General features: G+C 45.7%; 1 protein-coding gene across 5 annotated transcripts in view; it reads left to right on the forward strand.

Annotated features, from left to right (window-relative positions):
• The first annotated feature begins 5,504 nt into the window (after positions 1-5,504).
• Positions 5,505-17,682, forward strand: part of ARID3A (AT-rich interaction domain 3A) — a 63,240-nt gene continuing 51,062 nt past the window's right edge. The window contains exons 1-3 of one of the 5 annotated variants that reach the window (XM_083182212.1): positions 5,505-5,601; positions 12,390-12,974; positions 16,247-16,493. In XM_083182212.1, the coding sequence (XP_083038338.1) occupies positions 12,625-12,974; positions 16,247-16,493 (597 nt within the window). In that variant the 5' untranslated portion in view covers positions 5,505-5,601; positions 12,390-12,624. Of the gene's footprint in view, positions 5,682-5,858; positions 5,893-8,043; positions 8,140-8,172; positions 8,196-12,389; positions 12,975-16,246; positions 16,494-17,682 lie in introns of those variants that run through there. The other 4 variants (XM_083182194.1, XM_083182220.1, XM_083182204.1 and 1 more) reach the window with 4 other exon arrangements.

Here is a 17,682-nt window from a genome sequence, read left to right on the forward strand (position 1 = left end):
AGTACAATGATGTTCATGCCTTAACATCATTGCTCATTCCTGGCTGTCTGTGGTAATACTACAGTTCTTGTGCCTCCGGTGAAAGTCTTCTCTTCTCCTGCCGATCATCTACTGCCTACCTGAACACCAAGGAACCTTCTGCCGCCAATATGGACTGGACAAGGTTAGCCCCCAAAGGGGTATTATCTTCATCCTAATTCCTGACGGTTAATCTCCACGGTTACTTCTGGTTCAGCAGCCATGATCACACTTAGCACGGACTCCCAGACTTTATCACCAATCATGCCATCCTTATCCAATCATCCAAACTTTCATCCAATCTTCATCCAACCATCCAATCTTTCATCCAATCATCCAATCCTTCATCCAATCATCCAATCCTCATTCAATCATTCAACCTATTCTTCGATCATCCAATTCTTCATCCAATCCTTCAACCTGGAAACCAATCATCCAATTCTTCAACCAATCCTACAATACTTCTTTCAATTGTCAAGCATCCTTCATCTTCTTCAATAGAGACTTATATTATTGACTTTTATCATTTCATAAACGTTCAGTATATTATTGTGCCATCATTTACAACCTGTATTACAGTACCTTAATAAATAAGGTTTATTTTACAGCATTGCTTCATACCTTCTGTCGTTCATGCAACATCCCTATATTAAAGCACCTAGCCTCCATTATACTTCAGCTGGTGCTTCACGAAACGTGACACCGGGTTCCTGATTGTGGATCTTATTCTGGTCCACACATGGTGAAACGCTGCCTGAGTGGGTGCCCCTGTCCCTCGCACGCCGAGTTCCCCCGCATGGCTGTGAATGGATGTTTAGCATAAACATCCATTCACAGCCTTGGGTGCAGGGGACAAATCATAGTAACATAGTAATTAACTTTAAAAAAATAAGTTAGTCGATCGAGTTCAACCTATTTGGTTCCAAATAATTTGTCCGAGTTGCTATTCCCAGGGGAGTTTACCTCTTTTTTTCAGTCTTGGAGGTTTCCTAAAGTGAAATATGGGAGTAATGGTGTGTACACACGGTAGCTTTGCCGTACTATGCGAGTCCTGAAGCGATCAGATCGCATCAGGAATCGCATCGCACTGCATGCAGTCAGTGGCACAATTTAGACTATATAGTGCAGATCTGCACTATATAGGCCCTTATTCTGGTTGGTGCGGCCGGAGCCGCACACGGTGCTCCGGCCGCACAAACCAATCCCCGCCCACGAGACGGATCGCCACGGCCGTCCGTACACGGACGGCTGGCGATCCGCATAAAAATGGTGGGGCGTACGCCCCCACCATGGTGGGAGCTGCCCCCTGCATTCGATGGTCGTCGACCATCGAAGGCAGGGCCGCACGCCACAGCAGCTCCCGCAAGCTGAGACCACACGGACAATTGTCCGTGTGATAGCTTGTATGGGGGCTGAGAGCTGACATCCGGCGACGTCAGCTTTCCGCCCCCATCAGTGGCGTCATACCCTCATTAGCATGCATACGCCCCGCGTTTGCATGGGAACGCCCATGAAACGCGGGGCGTATACATAGGGAAATGAGGGTATGAAGCCCCTCACGCCCCTATACGCCCCCTTTGCGGCGGACGAAATACGTCTGCGGCGAATGGGGCTGCACATGCGCAGATTGACCTCTGCGCATGTGCAGACTAAAAACATCGGCGGTACGGCCGCACGCGGGCCGTACCGTCCGATTCAGAATAAGGGCTATAGTCTTGCCTGCCCTCTCTATCTGACTGCCGACTTGCACTCACACGGGAGCACATCAGCAGCGCATCAGGCTTGCAAGCCCTAAAAAAGCATGCGATCTGCATGCGTTATGGCTTCCGATGTTCATTATATCGGCAACATCGGAAGCCATATCGACCCGTGTGTACACACTATTAGATCATGGATAAACCTGTAAACTATGGGTTAAAACACAAATAGATTTCAATACACACAATCCCACTTGATTGGTGACAGCTTCCCCAGTAGGTGGAGTACTAGAGGTATGGATTATCACTTATAGTGAACCCTGCACATTTTTTTCATCCTAATCGGTTCACGTTCACAGATAGATAGGTACAGGCGGGGGAGTGGCCATCCTGCCACACTTAAAAGAGGCTCCTCTATGATAGGCTTAGTTTTGTTGGTCACCTCCCCTCTGGCATTGGCACCAATGGTCCTGGGCGAGTGGGAAATATATGCTGCCCTATGATTGGTGGTCCCGGATCTGGTGTGCCGAGGAGGAGGAGGGAAGGAGAGTGTGGCGCTTGAGGAACAGCCGGAGCGAGTATACCTCAGCGGCTTCCGGCGGTGATTGATGGAGGGAAGGACAGCAGAGTGACCCGGCGCACCAGTGAGCATAGAGGGAGAGCCGCTGTGACAATGCTGCGCACCGGTCCCCTGCACTAGAAGCCGGCGGTGAGTGATAGCGAGCAGCTGCCCGGGAAAAGGGAGGCGCTCATACGCTCCCATTCGCCCTGCCACACCCTGCACCTCCCGTTTGTGCTGCCAGTCTGCTGCACGCCACTGTGGCCGCCCGCCCGTCCGCCTATGCCTGCCTGCAGCAAATTGTATCTTCCAAGCCGCTCTGGGTCAGTTTTTTGTAAATCCTGCTCACCAAGTCACCAGTAAACCTTCCACCCTCCCTACCTCGGGTTTACCCTGCAACCGCTGCAGGTTTGGAGGCTGGGGGGTGCTGGTGACGCAGATTGAAAGGCACAGTGATGGGGGTAGGGTTCACTCTGTGAGGCACACTGCGATGGGTGGCAGGTTGTGAGGCATTCAGTGTGAGAGCAGGCTATGAGGGACACAGTGATGGGGAGGGGGGCAGGCTGTAGGGGCAGCCATTGAGGCACAGGGTGATGGGGAGGGTGGTGCAGCCTGTGAGACACAAATGATGTACTTTCGAGCACGCATGATATCTAACTTTAATTTGACATACCCCCACTTTAGAATTTCCACTTCGAGCACTGCAAAGGTGCATGTGAGTATAATTTCCTTCTGCAGGTACCCAATGGATATTCTACTGGACAAGTATACTAATCCTTCAGGTCAAGGTAGGTGAGTATTTTATGTATGAGTGCCGTATGTAATAATGTTCAGGTGTGTGTGTGTTTATTTGGCTATTGGTTCTGCTGTGGAACTAAGGGCCTTATTCTAGTTCACTTTTTCTGACAAAATCCTTCTTAGATGGACAAAGCCATGTGCACTGCAGGGGGCAGATGTAAAATGTGCAGAGAAAATTCGATTTGGGTGAGTTATTTTGTTTCTGTGCAGGGTAAATACTGGCTGCTTTATTTTTACACTGCAATATAGATCTCACTTTGAAGTAAAACCCCACCCAAATCTAACTTTCTCTGCACAAGTAACATCTGCCCCACCTACAGTGCACATGGTTTTGTCCATCTAAGAAGGATTTTGTCAGAAAGAGTGAACTAGAATAAGGCCCTAAGAGTCTTAGCGGGCCCATTAATGCCCTGCATGCTAAGACTTGTGGTTCTTCAAGTGCCAGCATGTGGGGGAGGCTTGCTGGGACTCATAGTTCCACAGCAGAACCAAATAGTTATTCAAGCTATTTTTACACAGTACAATCAGCCCGGTGCCCATTGCCTTGGAGCACTCGAATCGCCTCTGGCTTCAGCCACAGCAGGGTTAATTCTGGAGGGGGATCCCCACTTCCCCTAGGTCTCTGCCTGGGCTGACCAGCCACAGGGATTAATGCTTTGGCCAGGGGAAACTAATATAAATAGATTCTCCAGGCTGTGGCATTATCCTGGGTACTTATTTATTAGCAGGGCGCCCAATTAACATACATAGGGCACCGTAGGAAAATCGCATTGCATCGCATGCGTTTTTTGCATGCGATCGATGCGATTTTCCTACGTAATTTATTCACTGCTCTCTGGCCTTGGGCGATCGCATGCGATTTTATCGGGTGCGATGCCATATAATGTAGTATAAACTTGTATGACATACAATGGGATTTAGGCACCCCCCCCCCCCCCCACTATCCAGGCCACCCCGAAGCCTGGCGAGTGGCGGCGGAACGCGTCCTCCCGACCTTTCCATACCCCCACTATCCACGTCGGCTTGGAGGCGATTTTATATAGTGTGGCGGGCGAAGCAAGCCACTGAGCCCAAAGCGTGACGAGTGCAGCGAGCCCCGCAAGGGGACACGGAATACATGTAACGTAATTCGCGTCCGCTCGCCATGCTTTGGGCTCGGTGGCTCGCTGCGCTCACCACATGGATACTGGGGGTATGACATGGATAGTGGGGGTATGACGTGGATAGTGGGGGTAAAATGGCTGGTCTATACTTTACCCTCCTCCGGCCCGGGCACCACGTCGATCCCCACGGTGACTCCCCGGCAGTAGCATTCAGTCCCCCTGTTCCAGCACTCGCCACGGACACTATACGCAATTAGCATAGTGTCGCTGGGGTGGCAGGGAAACCATGTGGTGCGTCGCCAGCGGCACTACGCTGCAAGTGCCGGAGGAGGGGTACTGAACGTTGCCGCCGGGGAGTGACCATCGCTGCCTCCGGGGAGTAACTGTTGATGCCGCCAGGGAGTCATCGGGGATTGACGCCCAGAGGAGGGTAAGTATAAACCACACCACCCTGCTCCCAGTGCTGCCTCCTGTATTATCACGGTGCCGGCTACGCTGAAAACGTAGCTTAGCCGGGCGCCCTGATAATACACAAGTACTGCTCATTTTAATAAAAAAAATTGACCTATAGCAGCAGTGACCAGTATGTACAGTATATGCAAGGTTTACCTAGAAGAAAATAAATGTTTTATAATTAAAATAAAGTGATTTTTCAGCATGGTTTTGAAATACGAAATTTACTTCAAACAAAATGTATTTGTGCGTTCAATTTTTGCAGTGGTTCAAGCATGCCCTCAACGCTGCTCCAGGAGTTACGTACAGCCATTTATTTATATACTGTGCATGGCAGAGTGGGTGGGCAGCGGCCGATGACGAGCGGCGCTGCCGCCGACATATGATGAACCATGTCCGCGGCGGCACCGCTTGTCACTTGCCGCTGCCCACCCGCTCTGCCATGCTGCTATTTAAATGTCAGCCTGTCATGCCGCCCTTGATTGGTGCCGCCCTGAGGCCCGTGCCTCATGGGCCTAGGCACAAATTCGGCCCTGGTGCTATAATGTGATACACATTTATTTACCACTTTACCTGAACCTACTTTTATTAGGTGGTACTACCAACATCAACTTCAGAAGCAACAGAGGTCTGTAAAAATGACACCTATATCATATGATGCAACTCTGTCATATTGGGACTTCTCTTGCAATACGCCAGGCATTTGCAGGCTGCCCGTGTAATGCCATTGCTCACAGCAGAGTATCACTTCTGTGACACCAGCATGGCGGGGAGTTTGCACACTTACCCTTATGTAATAATTAGTTATTCATTGGCAAACTGCTCCGCTAACTACCGGGGGTGTTTAGTTGCAGACTGTCCCTTTCTTTATGCGTTTACAGACGCTCCCTGTTGAGTCCTCCTGTGCCGCTCGCTCGCTCTCGTATAACGAGGTTGGACGTTTGCCGACTCTCCCTGGATTGCGGCCAATCAGGTACCCCTCCGCGTGCTGGCCCCGCCTCTCGCTCACATCCCAAGTTTCTCCTCCGAGAATAAGCAGCGGGCACAGTGGGGGTAAGCGCGGGGGGCACTGGGGGTACACGCCGGGCATAGGGGTGGGGGCTCCCGGGAGCCACCGGCTGGCCGTTCACTGCGTGCTGCCGGGCTTATAGAATAGCTTAGCTGGGGCTATCAGCTGGCGTGGGGGAGGGGTGCTGGGAAGGGTGACGTGGTTGGGGGGTGCGGGCCAGGGGTGCTGCCTGCTTGCGGATGAGCTAGCTGCTGGGTACGTTGTGGCCGTACTGTGGACACGGGTGGCATATGCGGGGTCCTGGTAGTACAGGGGTGCACTGCTGGGGCACAGGGAGGGGAAGGAATGTTTGCATAGCATTGGTGCAGGAGATGATCAGAAAGGGGTATGTGAGGTGGCAGTTTATGAGACTTCCATGCACTGAGCTCATATGACTGTGCAACATAATTATGTGTTTAATAGTGACATCATAGTGGAACATTGTAAGCCTATAACTTTGAAGTTGTGGGACACATGACACCCATAGTGTTCCTGGAATATTGCTGTGTTACTATCTATAGTCTATTAATTGCGTTACTATAGTATTAACTTGGGGGAAGGGCCATGAAGACCACTGTAAGGGGCAGCTGTTGGAGTGTGTTCTAGGTGATGATGGCATTACAGTGTATTTAATGTTTTCTATAAGTGAGGCCTATCATCTGCCAGTTTCCGAAGCCTGATGGCAGATAATTGTGTAATGTAATGTATGCTTGGTTCCTACAGCCTGGCTGCCACTAGGTTCATTAGTCCATTGCTGGTAGCTGGCACATTACAGCATATTGTTAAGCTGTAAATATTTCTGTATGTTAATAAAATGCTATGAAGTCATATCTGATGTTATTGAGGTTACCTCCAAGCAAAATGAAATTGTGATGATCACAAACATGTAGAAAACTTATTTTGTAGTATATAAAGAAAATAGCAGCAAACATTGTTTTAAAGTTTGTGTATATGGGAGTGTGTTCTCTAGCCTTGCTTGATATTCCTTTTTTTTGGATTGTTTTAAAGTTTTACTTGCAGGTTTACATGTTACTGAAGTCTTATAATATAGATGTACTTGCAGTGTTTTTAAGCGTTTATTTAAATGTTAATGTGTGCACGTAGAGGGGTATTATTAGCAAGGACATTACTTATTTGCCTGGGGCTCTCACTGCATTAGTCCCATTGCCCAGGAATGAAGCATACCAAAATGTGGATTTTACTTTCTAGGTGACAAGTTCCATTGTAGAATACTCCGTTGTTCTTGCACTGTTGTCATAGTATACATAGTACAGTATATGGTAGTATACATTTTCATTTCCATTATTGGAAATCAAATGAGCAGTTTTCCGTTTAGACCCAATTATAATGCCTAACTCACCTAAATTCTGTATAACGCCTAGCATTAGATGTTTAAAGGTATTGGGTTTTTTTAGCCCTGTTTTTGTTTTGTAAATTAATTGATGCTAAATGCCATCTGTTTGTCTATAGATGGCAAGTATGCCCAGGTCTTATTATCATGACATTATTGCAGAAAGAATACCATATGAATGAGCTTGGAATAGAAGTACACTTCAAGTGCTACTTTCCTAGTATGACTAGAATGTCTTCCATTGATTATGCCTCGTGTCCAAAACAAACCTCCCTTTGTGCCAGAATGGAGCACTGACCCTGTGTATAGGCACACTTTGGGGAGTGTCCCCCCTCCTCTTCCCTGGAAACATCCAGTAGCTGTGAGAAGGGGGGATTCCAGCTGCTGTATTAACCCATTGAATGACTAGTCATGATCTGTTTGCTACACTGAACAATGTTGTGCAACTGAATAGTCAGGTTGACCTTAGGCAATATACACCATGCTGGCTGTTTACTAGTATTCCTTAAAATCCAGACACAAAAATCTCTCGTCTTGCAATTCACTTGCTTTCAGACTTGTAAGCAATAAGGTTTTGTCCAAAATTGTTACTAAATATCAAGGCAACTTTTAACATTGTCTACAGTGAATTGGCAAATATATTTATTTTAGATGGTCTTTTTATAATCTAATCCCTGTTATAATGGTTTATAGCATTTGCTATGTTTTCTAAAGTGGTACATAGATGCTTGTGTCTCAACTAATTGTCTTTTTGTGCCTTTTATTAATCACGTGTTTGTGTATATTTTGTGTGTGTTTCTAGGAAGCAGTGGTTATACCTGAGTGTTTAGAAAACAAGTTAGCTATGTACAGCCCTGTGATTCTCTACACTATCATGCTGACTACTGTGGCGCACAGTCAGTTAATCCAGTCTATCTGCTTAGATAATTAAGAGCTAATGTCCATGGGGGAGGGGGCTGTACAGCCCCTCCCTCCATTAATTTCCCCCACTACCCCTCCCCTCACTCTCAGGCCTCCCACCCAGTCTCCAGTTGGTGTATTTGTTTAATCTCTGGACACCCAGCGTGTGATCACTTCAATTTTTATACAGAATACATGGATCTACTCTGCTGGTCAGTGGAGCAACTAGGGGTGCAGTGAGTGGCTGCTGCTGTTTCTGGGCCTGTGGGTATGATGTGTACTGTGTTCATTAATGCTCCATTTTTGCAATTTTTGTATTTATTTTGTTAAAGAGGGTGATGCAGAATGTGGGTCGGGTGTCTGACATGGAGGGTCTTTAGCTTGACAGTGTGAATAGTATTTAATTTAACCATTTTTGCAAACCACAGAAATGTTTTAGTAAAACAGTAATAGTTTACAATTCCAGCAAGTTCTGTGGCTGAGAAAGGGTTGAAACACAATTGTGATGATACATTGTGTAGTTATGTCAGCTTTAACTGCTCTTTTTGTAGGAAATGCATTGAGCCCACTCCCAACAGGATGGGGGAGGGGAATGAACTCTGCTCCCAGACCCCCCCCCCCCCCAATGCTCTTCAGTTTAATAGAGCTTACCCCTTGTAGATAATACAGCAACAAATTCTAGATCTCACTGAATATTATGTGAGGTCAGTGAGTGCACTTTGTATAAGTTGTGCAACTTTATTTCTGTATGTGTGCCACATAGAGAAGTTGTGTTTGTTTTTTTTTACTGTCATAGAGCATTTTTTATAATATATATATATATATATATCTCTCAGACCATATTGGGTAGACATGAGAAACCGAAATGTTGTGTCCTGAGTGTTTGAATGCAATAGTGTGAAAGAGCCCACAAGAAACCAATCCTTTCTTTGAGCTGATCAGACATGGATAAGTGGATAAACTGTAATTATTTTTATACCTGAAGTGATTTAATTTTTCCTGTGAACACACTTGCTGCATAATTGTATGAAGGTCAAAATAATGTTCTTGACTTGAATCACAAAATACAGTACAGACATTAGGTAGTATTAAGTCAATTATTGGTTTCCCTTAAACAGAAATCTTACAAAAAGTTTTATTTTTTAATTATTATTACTTAACTTGCTTAATTGAAAGTACATATAGATGTGCAATACCATCGAATGATGTGGAACTTGCATGCATATCTAAGTGACTTTCAAGTCACATAGATTTGTGTGCACCATCGGGAAGAAGTTGGTGGGCAGTTGACATCTGGTGATGTCCGCTGCCCACCCTCGACGTCACAGCCTGTTTACCATGAGAATGCCCATGGGTGTTTCCATGGGCGTGACTTTCCTTGCCGTGGCCGCATGCACCCGGCATATGCACATATGCAGCTGCGCATGCGCCAAACATCAATCCCCTGTGCGAACAGACCAGAATAAGGTCAATTGCGCAAGCTTCACATGACTCGGTAATGTTGAGTATCTTTATGACTTATTTGCAAAGCAATGTGAATAACACCTACAAGCTGCTTCTGAGTAAAATAAGCGGCATACCTATATTCTGTGTGCAATACAGCAGCTATATCTGCATACAAAATGCTACATTACAGGGCTTTCCTGGAAAACGCTTTAGTATTTCATGTGTGGATACAGCAACAGTTGCACACTGAATATACACATGCTGCATATCATTTTAATCAGCATAAGCTTTATAATTGCAGTTTGTACTGGGTGCGTTTTGTGCTAGATTGCATTGCATACAGTTGAAATCACATGCGGTACATTAAACCGCATGCGATCTTAAGTAGATCCGATCTAGTAGAAAAAGTACTGCCTGCACATACGTTTTTGACTTGCGATATGCGATGCGCGGGAGTGCGTATCACAACGCAAGCCAAAAGAAATGCGATGTGATCTACACGCAATGCGTTTTTAACTAAAAAGTTTAAAACGCACCCGACGATCGCACCGTGTGTGGGCCTCTTAGGCCAATCATTCAGAAACCTTTTCACCATGCAGATGACCGCAAAAAATGGTGCCATGCTGTGGATGATGCCGGTGTTCTATAATTCATCAACTTAAGTTCTATTTGATTCTGTAAATGTTTGCCAGTTTATGTAATCGTACTGCCGTTTCAGTAACAGAAACATTGCTGGTTATACGGATTACATAATAGTATCTGTGCAGCACTGCATATTATGAGTGTCGCCTCATAACTAAATAACAATAATCATAATAGTGCCATTTTCTGTATTATGCTTAATATTTTTCTAAGAACTCCACTTCCTATCCATTTCACTGCATTTGCTGAGTACAAAGATCATTCTTTACAGAAATACTCTGCTATTTTCACAGCATAGACAGTTTTTTATTAAAAACTTGCTTTTTTAGCTTGCCTTAAAAGTTCTTTACTTTGCTGGAATTTGGCGGTGTGCAGTGTACAAGCTCAATATTTTTGTGGACAAGCTATGCTTTTCTGCCATATACTGTACGGAATAAAACCATGGCACTCGCTCTTCCCAGTGGGCTGAAGAGAGGATTTGGTGATTTTTATTGACCACAAAAAAAAAAAAAAGACCAAACCAATCTCTGTCATTTTCCAGAGAGTATACAGTCATTGGGTCGGCACAAGCATTAAGTTGACAATGGCGAGGTCTACAGTCAAAAGGTCGAAATGCGTTATTTTCATGGTCCGACAGGTGGTATTTCATGCCGTACCATCCACTAGGGCAGGCATGTCCAAACTATGGCCCTCCCTCTGAAACTACACATCCCAGCATTCCTTGCCACAGTTTTAGCATTCCCTAATAGCAAATCTGTGGCAAGACATGATGGGACTTGTAGTTTCACAACAGCTGGAGGGCCGTAGTTTGGACATGCCTGCACTAGGGTGTGGAGAGAGAGAGAGTAGAATAGTGTGCTGAGCACAGTGAGGCACCGTGCCCAAAGCATGACAAGCACAGTGGTACACTTTTACAGTGTGCATATGGACTGTCGACATCGGGGACAAAAACCCTGAGAAACTCATGTTGACCTTTTGACTTTCGACCTTGCCATTGTTGACCGAATGCTTGTGTCGACCTTCCCACCCGGTCGACCTTTAGCCTTGTTGACCTATTTCATGTGTCATGCTAAAGGTGCCCATACACGTTACAATTGTATACAATATTCTATACAATACTGCATGTCATCGTATCTCGGTTTTGCGATGAGATGAGTTCTAGTACAAAAAGATATTGTATACAATAATTGTTACATGTATGGGCACCTTTTTAAGCCCTGTCAACCTTCAGTGGTCGACCCAATGCATGTCGCCCTAATGACCCATAACCTTCCGGTGCAGTGGAGAATACTAGCTAGAAGCTGACTAGGTGTTCTGGGCAGCATCAAGCCTGTCTTAGTCGCTATAGGAAATCTACCTCAAGCATTGCTGCTGGCTGTGCTCCTGCAGACAGAAATCAGAATCCTGTTCATTCAGATAGAATTTGCTTGTTAATTTTTTATTTTAAAGGTGATTGGGAGGGGTATAGGTCTTTGGGTCGACCAATATTATGTCGACATACATTGGATTGACCACTGAATGTTGATGTGGATGGAAGGTCGACACAAGCATTAGGTTAATGGCTAGGTCGACATGGGTTTAAAAAAGAAAAATGTTCCCAAATGTCAACATAGCCACAGTCTAATACCGCTTTCAGACCGCACTCCGAACACGGCATATTGCCGTGTTCGCGGGGCCTAAACACGGTGCGGTCTGAAAAGGGCACCACGGGTCGAGCAACACGGCTATTCAACCCTGGTATTGACCAGGGTTGAACACGGCTATGACCCGTGTCAACTGCGGTGTGAACGGGTGCCTGGGTCGAGCGACCCGTGTCCCGTTCACAGTATGGAGGAGGCAGCACTGTCAGCTCCAAGTACTGCCTCCTCCCGAGCCCCCGATGACGCGCCGCAGCCCAGCACCGCCCCATGTGACGTCACCGACTCGGTAATATGCCGTGTCGGTGTCGGAACTTTCAGACCGCATTGCCGTGTTGCTCTGGGGATGGGACCCGTGTCCTAATCCCGTGTGCGACACAGCATTTGCGGTCTGAAAGTAGTATAAGTGTGCCGCATGACTTGCTGCTCTCGCCATACTTTGGGCATGCAATTCTATTCTCCTTCTGCACCCTAGTGGATGGTAGGGCATGCATTATCTCCTGTCGGCTAAAAAAAAATATATGAAAAACTCATGTCGACCTAGCCATTGTCAACCAAATGCTTGTGTTGACCTTCCACCAATTTTGACCTAAGCCATGTCTACCTTCAGTGGTCAACCCAATGCATGTTGATTTTTTGCTTTGTTGACCTAATGACCCTATACCATTGGGAGGGGGGTGCAATGCTTGTATTTAATGGTCACCTAATTCTTTTTTTTTACTTTTCGGCTGTTGCAGAAATCTGGCTGCTCTGGCATGGTTTACCGTACGCCTGATTTGGAACAGAACAGTCTTCACTCTGGCACTTCCTAGGAAAAAAGCCATGCAGAATATCTCAATGTACCCAAGCTGAGCCCTCATTGCTGTCCGATTGTTGGGCTGCTGTGCTCCACAAGTCTCTATCAGCAAGCTTGAGTCCTCTCAGAAGGTGGAGGAGGCAGCACACGGCGCCTCTCGCCCGCTTCATCGCGCTATGAAGCTGCAGGCGGTGATGGAGACCCTTCAGCGCCAGCAGCGGGCGAGATTGCAGCAGGAACTGGAATCAAGGCAGCTGCAACAGGATTCTCTGGGGGCTCCTCCTGATGTGGGTTATTCTGCTAATGGTACTGAAGATGCAGAACCAGAGACTTTGAAAATACAACGAGCACAGGCAGCAGCTTTGGCTGCCATGAGGGCTGCTGCTGCCGGTCTTAGCCAACAACCAAGCCCGGCTGCTTCTGAGGAGGAAGATGATGGAGAGAGTATGATGTCTGAGGATGAAAGAGAGAGGGATGGGGAAAGTGAACATTACCGTGACATGGGATCAGATGAAGAGGATGACCTGTGAGTGCTTGTTTAGACATGGTTTTAGTAACTAAATAAAAAGTGTATATATAATTTCTAAAATTATTTATTATACACACTGTTCAGCCAAATGGTGAAATGTATCAAACCTTTGGAGGGAAAACAATGACAGGAGTGGATTGTTTGGCTACTATCTCCCTCTTTGGTTTAATATATCTCCCCTATAACATTAAATACACCTGCTTAATATTGTGTAGGTCTCCTTTTATGCTTCAAATACAGCTCTGACTTGAGTGTAAAGCCCCGCACACACTAGTCCTGGGGTAGCCAACCCTAGTCCTCGAGAGCTACCAACAGTGCATGTTTTGCAGGTCTCCTCACAGTATCACAAGTGAGCTAATTAGCTCCATCTGTGTATCTTTTAAAATGTGTCAGTGATTAATGAGTGCAGCTGTGCAGCAGCTAGGTTGTCTGGAAAATGGGAACTGTTGGTAGCTCTCGAGGGCTAAGGTTGGCTACCACTGCACTAGTCAATTTCCCCTGAGCTCCCACAGCACCTCCCTTACGATTTGGCACTTGATTTGCCATTTTTACATGCAATAAATCACATCAATTTATTGCATGTAAAAACTCCTGGGGAGCTGCGGGGGGGGGGGGGGGGGGCAGGAGATTTTAAAAAGCAAACCTGGCTAAATGGCACCCGCCACTACACCCCCCCCCCCCCCACCCTTGTGCTCACCGCAGCCCTGCCTCACTTGCTCACCCCTGACACCTCTGCCTGCAAATAGGTGTGTCAACAGTGCTTCACCGCTGGCACACACCCAAGGAATCGGACCCAACACATTGCGGGTGCTAAAAAGCACCTGCGATGTGCCGCTGCTGGGTCTGATCCTATAGGTTTTATATACAGCAGGTACAATCGGGTCGGAGAGGATGGCAACACATCATCTGGATCGGGTGAATTTGGCCCAAATTGTACTGTTGTATGGGGCCTAAAGTTGTGAGGTGGGACATCCATGGCTTGGACTTGTTTTTACAGTACATCCCACTGATGCTCAATTGGATTGATATCTGGGCAATTTGGAACTCCTTGTCGATTTCCTCAAACCATTCCTGAACAGTGTTGCAGTGTGGCAGGGCACGTTTTCCTGAATTAAAAAGGCCACTGTCATTTGGGCATAACATTGCCATCAGTATACTTAGTTCACAGCGGGGTATGTGTCAAAGTAATATCTGTATTAATGCCAGGGCCCAAGATGCCCCAGCAGAACTTTGTCAGAGCATCACTGTGCCTCTGCCGCCTTTCCTTTGTACTGGCATTCCCAACGACGGTCCTCAAGGCACACCAACAGTGCAGGTTTTAGTGGTGTCCAGGCTTGAGCACAGGTGACTTAATTAGTATCTGAGGGATTCTGATTAAACCATCTGTGCTGAAGCCTGGATATCACTAAAACCTGCACTGTTGGTGTGCCTTGAGGACCGTGGTTGGGATTGATTGCCTTGGTACATTCCTGTGCAATCTCACAGTGTTCACTTGCTGTCTACACAGGTGCCAGTGTAACAAGATAATCAATGTTTTTATATTTACTTGTCAGTGTTTGTCCAATTGGCTGATCGTGTTTGTGTATGTATGATATATATATTCCTCTCCCATGCTGCTGTCTTCTGCAGCATCTAGATCAGGCCTTACCAACCATCGTCCTCAGGCACACCAGCTGTGCAGGTTTTAGTGAAATCCAGGCTTCAGCACAGATGTTAAATCAAAATAGCTCAGGTAGTAATCACCTGTGTTCAAGCCTGGATATCACTAAAACCTGTACTGTTATGGGGGCCTACACACTGGGTGATTCCCGGCTAATTTTAAGCGTTTGGGATAGATTCCTTAGACATGAAGCACAGTTTGCTCCGTGTGTATACCCCCCACAGTGCGTGGTCCTGTGCGTCAACTAGATTTATACAGCATGCAGTATAAATCTAGTTAGATCACCATAATTCTCATGGCCTCTCTATAAGCTAACTTATCTATGGCATCTCCTGACACTCTATAAACAAAATGTATAAAAGTGTGAAGCTGCAGCCAACAGAACACCACAACACTATCAGGTAACTGGTGGTGACTGCCTTCTAACCACTTCATACGTCAGCAGGGTCACGCTCATGGCAAAGGATTTAAAATCAGGCATTCCCAACCTTGGTTCTCAAGGCACACTTATGTGGCATACACACAGGGTGACCGAAGCCCCGCGCTAAGCTGAGATTGCTCAGTGCGTTGAGCAATCTGTGTGCCAGTGTCCACACAGATTGCTCAATGCACTGAGCAATCTCAGCTTAGCGCGGGGCTTCGGTCACCCTGTGTGTATGCCACATAAGTGTGCCTTGAGAACCAAGGTTGGGAATGCCTGATTTTAAATCCTTTGCCATGAGCGTGACCCTGCTGACGTATGAAGTGGTTAGAAGGCAGTCACCACCAGTTACCTGATAGTGTTGTGGTGTTCTGTTGGCTGCAGCTTCACACTTTTATACATTTTGTTTATAGTGTCAGGAGATGCCATAGATAAGTTAGCTTTTTTGCTTAATCACTATATAGCAACAATGATGCCTGACAGATTTATCATGGATCAGAGGAACTATACTGATGTATGTGTTAAATTTATTTGCATGGTGGTTATTTTTATTTATTTTTATTCCCCTTTTTTAAAAAAAAATTCTAATCTAGTAAACCACACACTGGATAACCCATTTAAACAATTAAGCAAGTTCATTACATGAAAACATTTTAGTGGTCTCTGATCATCTGAATTTGGAAGCGGTGGTGACTGGTGCCCCTTGTTTGACCTGGTGACATGGTGTGTGCCAGAAGCTGACAGCAGGCCTGCAAATGTTGGCAGCCATTCAGGGTGGTTAGAAACCTCAGACAGACATGAGCATTTTGAAGTGGCTGCTACTGCGTGCCAAGTTAGGATTGCAAAACGTCACTCGTGAAGAGAGACACAAGCTGGTAGCTGACCTGCAACAGTAGGAGTGTATTAACCCCTTGCCAATGTGTTGTCTCACTTCCTCCAATCTTTTGAGAAACGTCTTGTGTTTTGGGATCCGGAATGCTGGTTCGACAGAGGATAGGTCAACACGTGAAAAGGTCGACCTGAGTATTTCACAATTTATTTTTTACTTTTTCATACTTCTGTGTGGATTACAAATGGAAACAGTAAAGTGTGTTGAGCGGTAGCATCCAGAAGCATGGCGAGTAAAGCGATACATTATTTGGGGTTTCATCAACAAATTGCTAAACTGCTTCCATCTATTTCTTTTAGAAAGGGGAAATGGGATGAGGATGATTTTGAGGAGGAGGAAGATTATGAAGATATGGAAGAGGGACTTGAAGTGGGAGAGGCCAGCAGACATAATAAAGGTTCAGCCTTGCCCCCAAAGCATCCTGTCCAGCAGGCCTTACCATCCCAGCGCCCACTGGGGGGGGCAGAGCGTCCAGGATTGCCCCAGAATGCGCATCCCCCAATACAGGACCATGGGGATTGGACATATGAGGAGCAGTTTAAGCAGGTGTGTAATTGCATTTCTGTGTTATATAAAATATGTACTACTGGGAATATTATGTGAATGCGCTCTAAATCTGTGTTGTGCAAAATAGAAATTATACTTAATGGGCTGTGCAGTTTATGTGAATCCGGGTCAGGGCTGTAACTAAATGTGAGACGGTTTCCGGGGTTGTCGCCCACAATCTCCTGGAGCAGTGGGCTTAAGAAGCAGAAATCCCTTATCTCATCGCAAAATTACAACTGAAGCTGAATTGGGCCCTCAGTTTTGGCTCTAGGCTTCGTCACAGAGCCTTGGCCCAGAAGATTTCCCAATGCAGCTGAGTAGACGTTCTACTTAGTCCACTTTTCCACTGAGCCCAAGGTTGCCCAAACACCTAAATACAATACTTGTGCAGGTCATCAAATATAGATATATTAATTTATTTTTATATTGTTTTACAATTTAATTGCACTAAAGGTGTTTGTAACTTATGGCAAATGACCTACTATTATTTTGGAAGAAGATACAATTTTCACTGACAAACTACAAGAAGCTTGTGTATTCTGCACCACAGGGAATAATACCTATACATCCGTCTAGATTTGCATTGTGTGACGTTGTACAGAGTATTTTTTTAATTCAAATTAGACACCTGTTTTTAATAAGCTTTTGTAGCCTAGTGACGATGTAACCGGTGTGTGTGTGTGCTGTAGGGTTTGTTTATCAATGAACGTTGTAAACATGCTGTAACCGGTTTCTTGCATTTATTAGTTTGGTTGCTGTAAGTTACTGCACGTCTTTGCTCTGTGTGACTTCAAGGGTTTGCTTTCATTAGCATTTCTGGGAACATTTGGCGACAAGGTCTTCCTGTTGTTGGGCCAGTTCCCCTAGGCCTAGGTCAATGTGAGTTTGGTCGCACATATTAAAGTTCCAATCATTAAAAAAAATAAAAAAAAAATATTTATTTAACATCTGTCACAAATATGCCTGACAAATCAGTCATTACAGTAGTGCCAACATTGCAAGTCTTTCCTTGCACCCCTACAATTGCAACTTAGTGTTATGGAACAGCATACCGCATCGTTTTAGGAATGTATTTCCCCTTTGTGTATGGTTGTGTAAAGTGTGCGATATGGGAACTTTTCTCAACCATTAAATTGCAGTTATTTTTCTTGTTTTTTTGGCTTGCAGATTTTTCTAGCTCTAAAGTTCT

This window comes from Crinia signifera, chromosome 1 (genome assembly GCF_055691185.1).
Source record: "Crinia signifera chromosome 1, ASM5569118v1, whole genome shotgun sequence".
Lineage (NCBI taxonomy): Eukaryota > Metazoa > Chordata > Amphibia > Anura > Myobatrachidae > Crinia > Crinia signifera.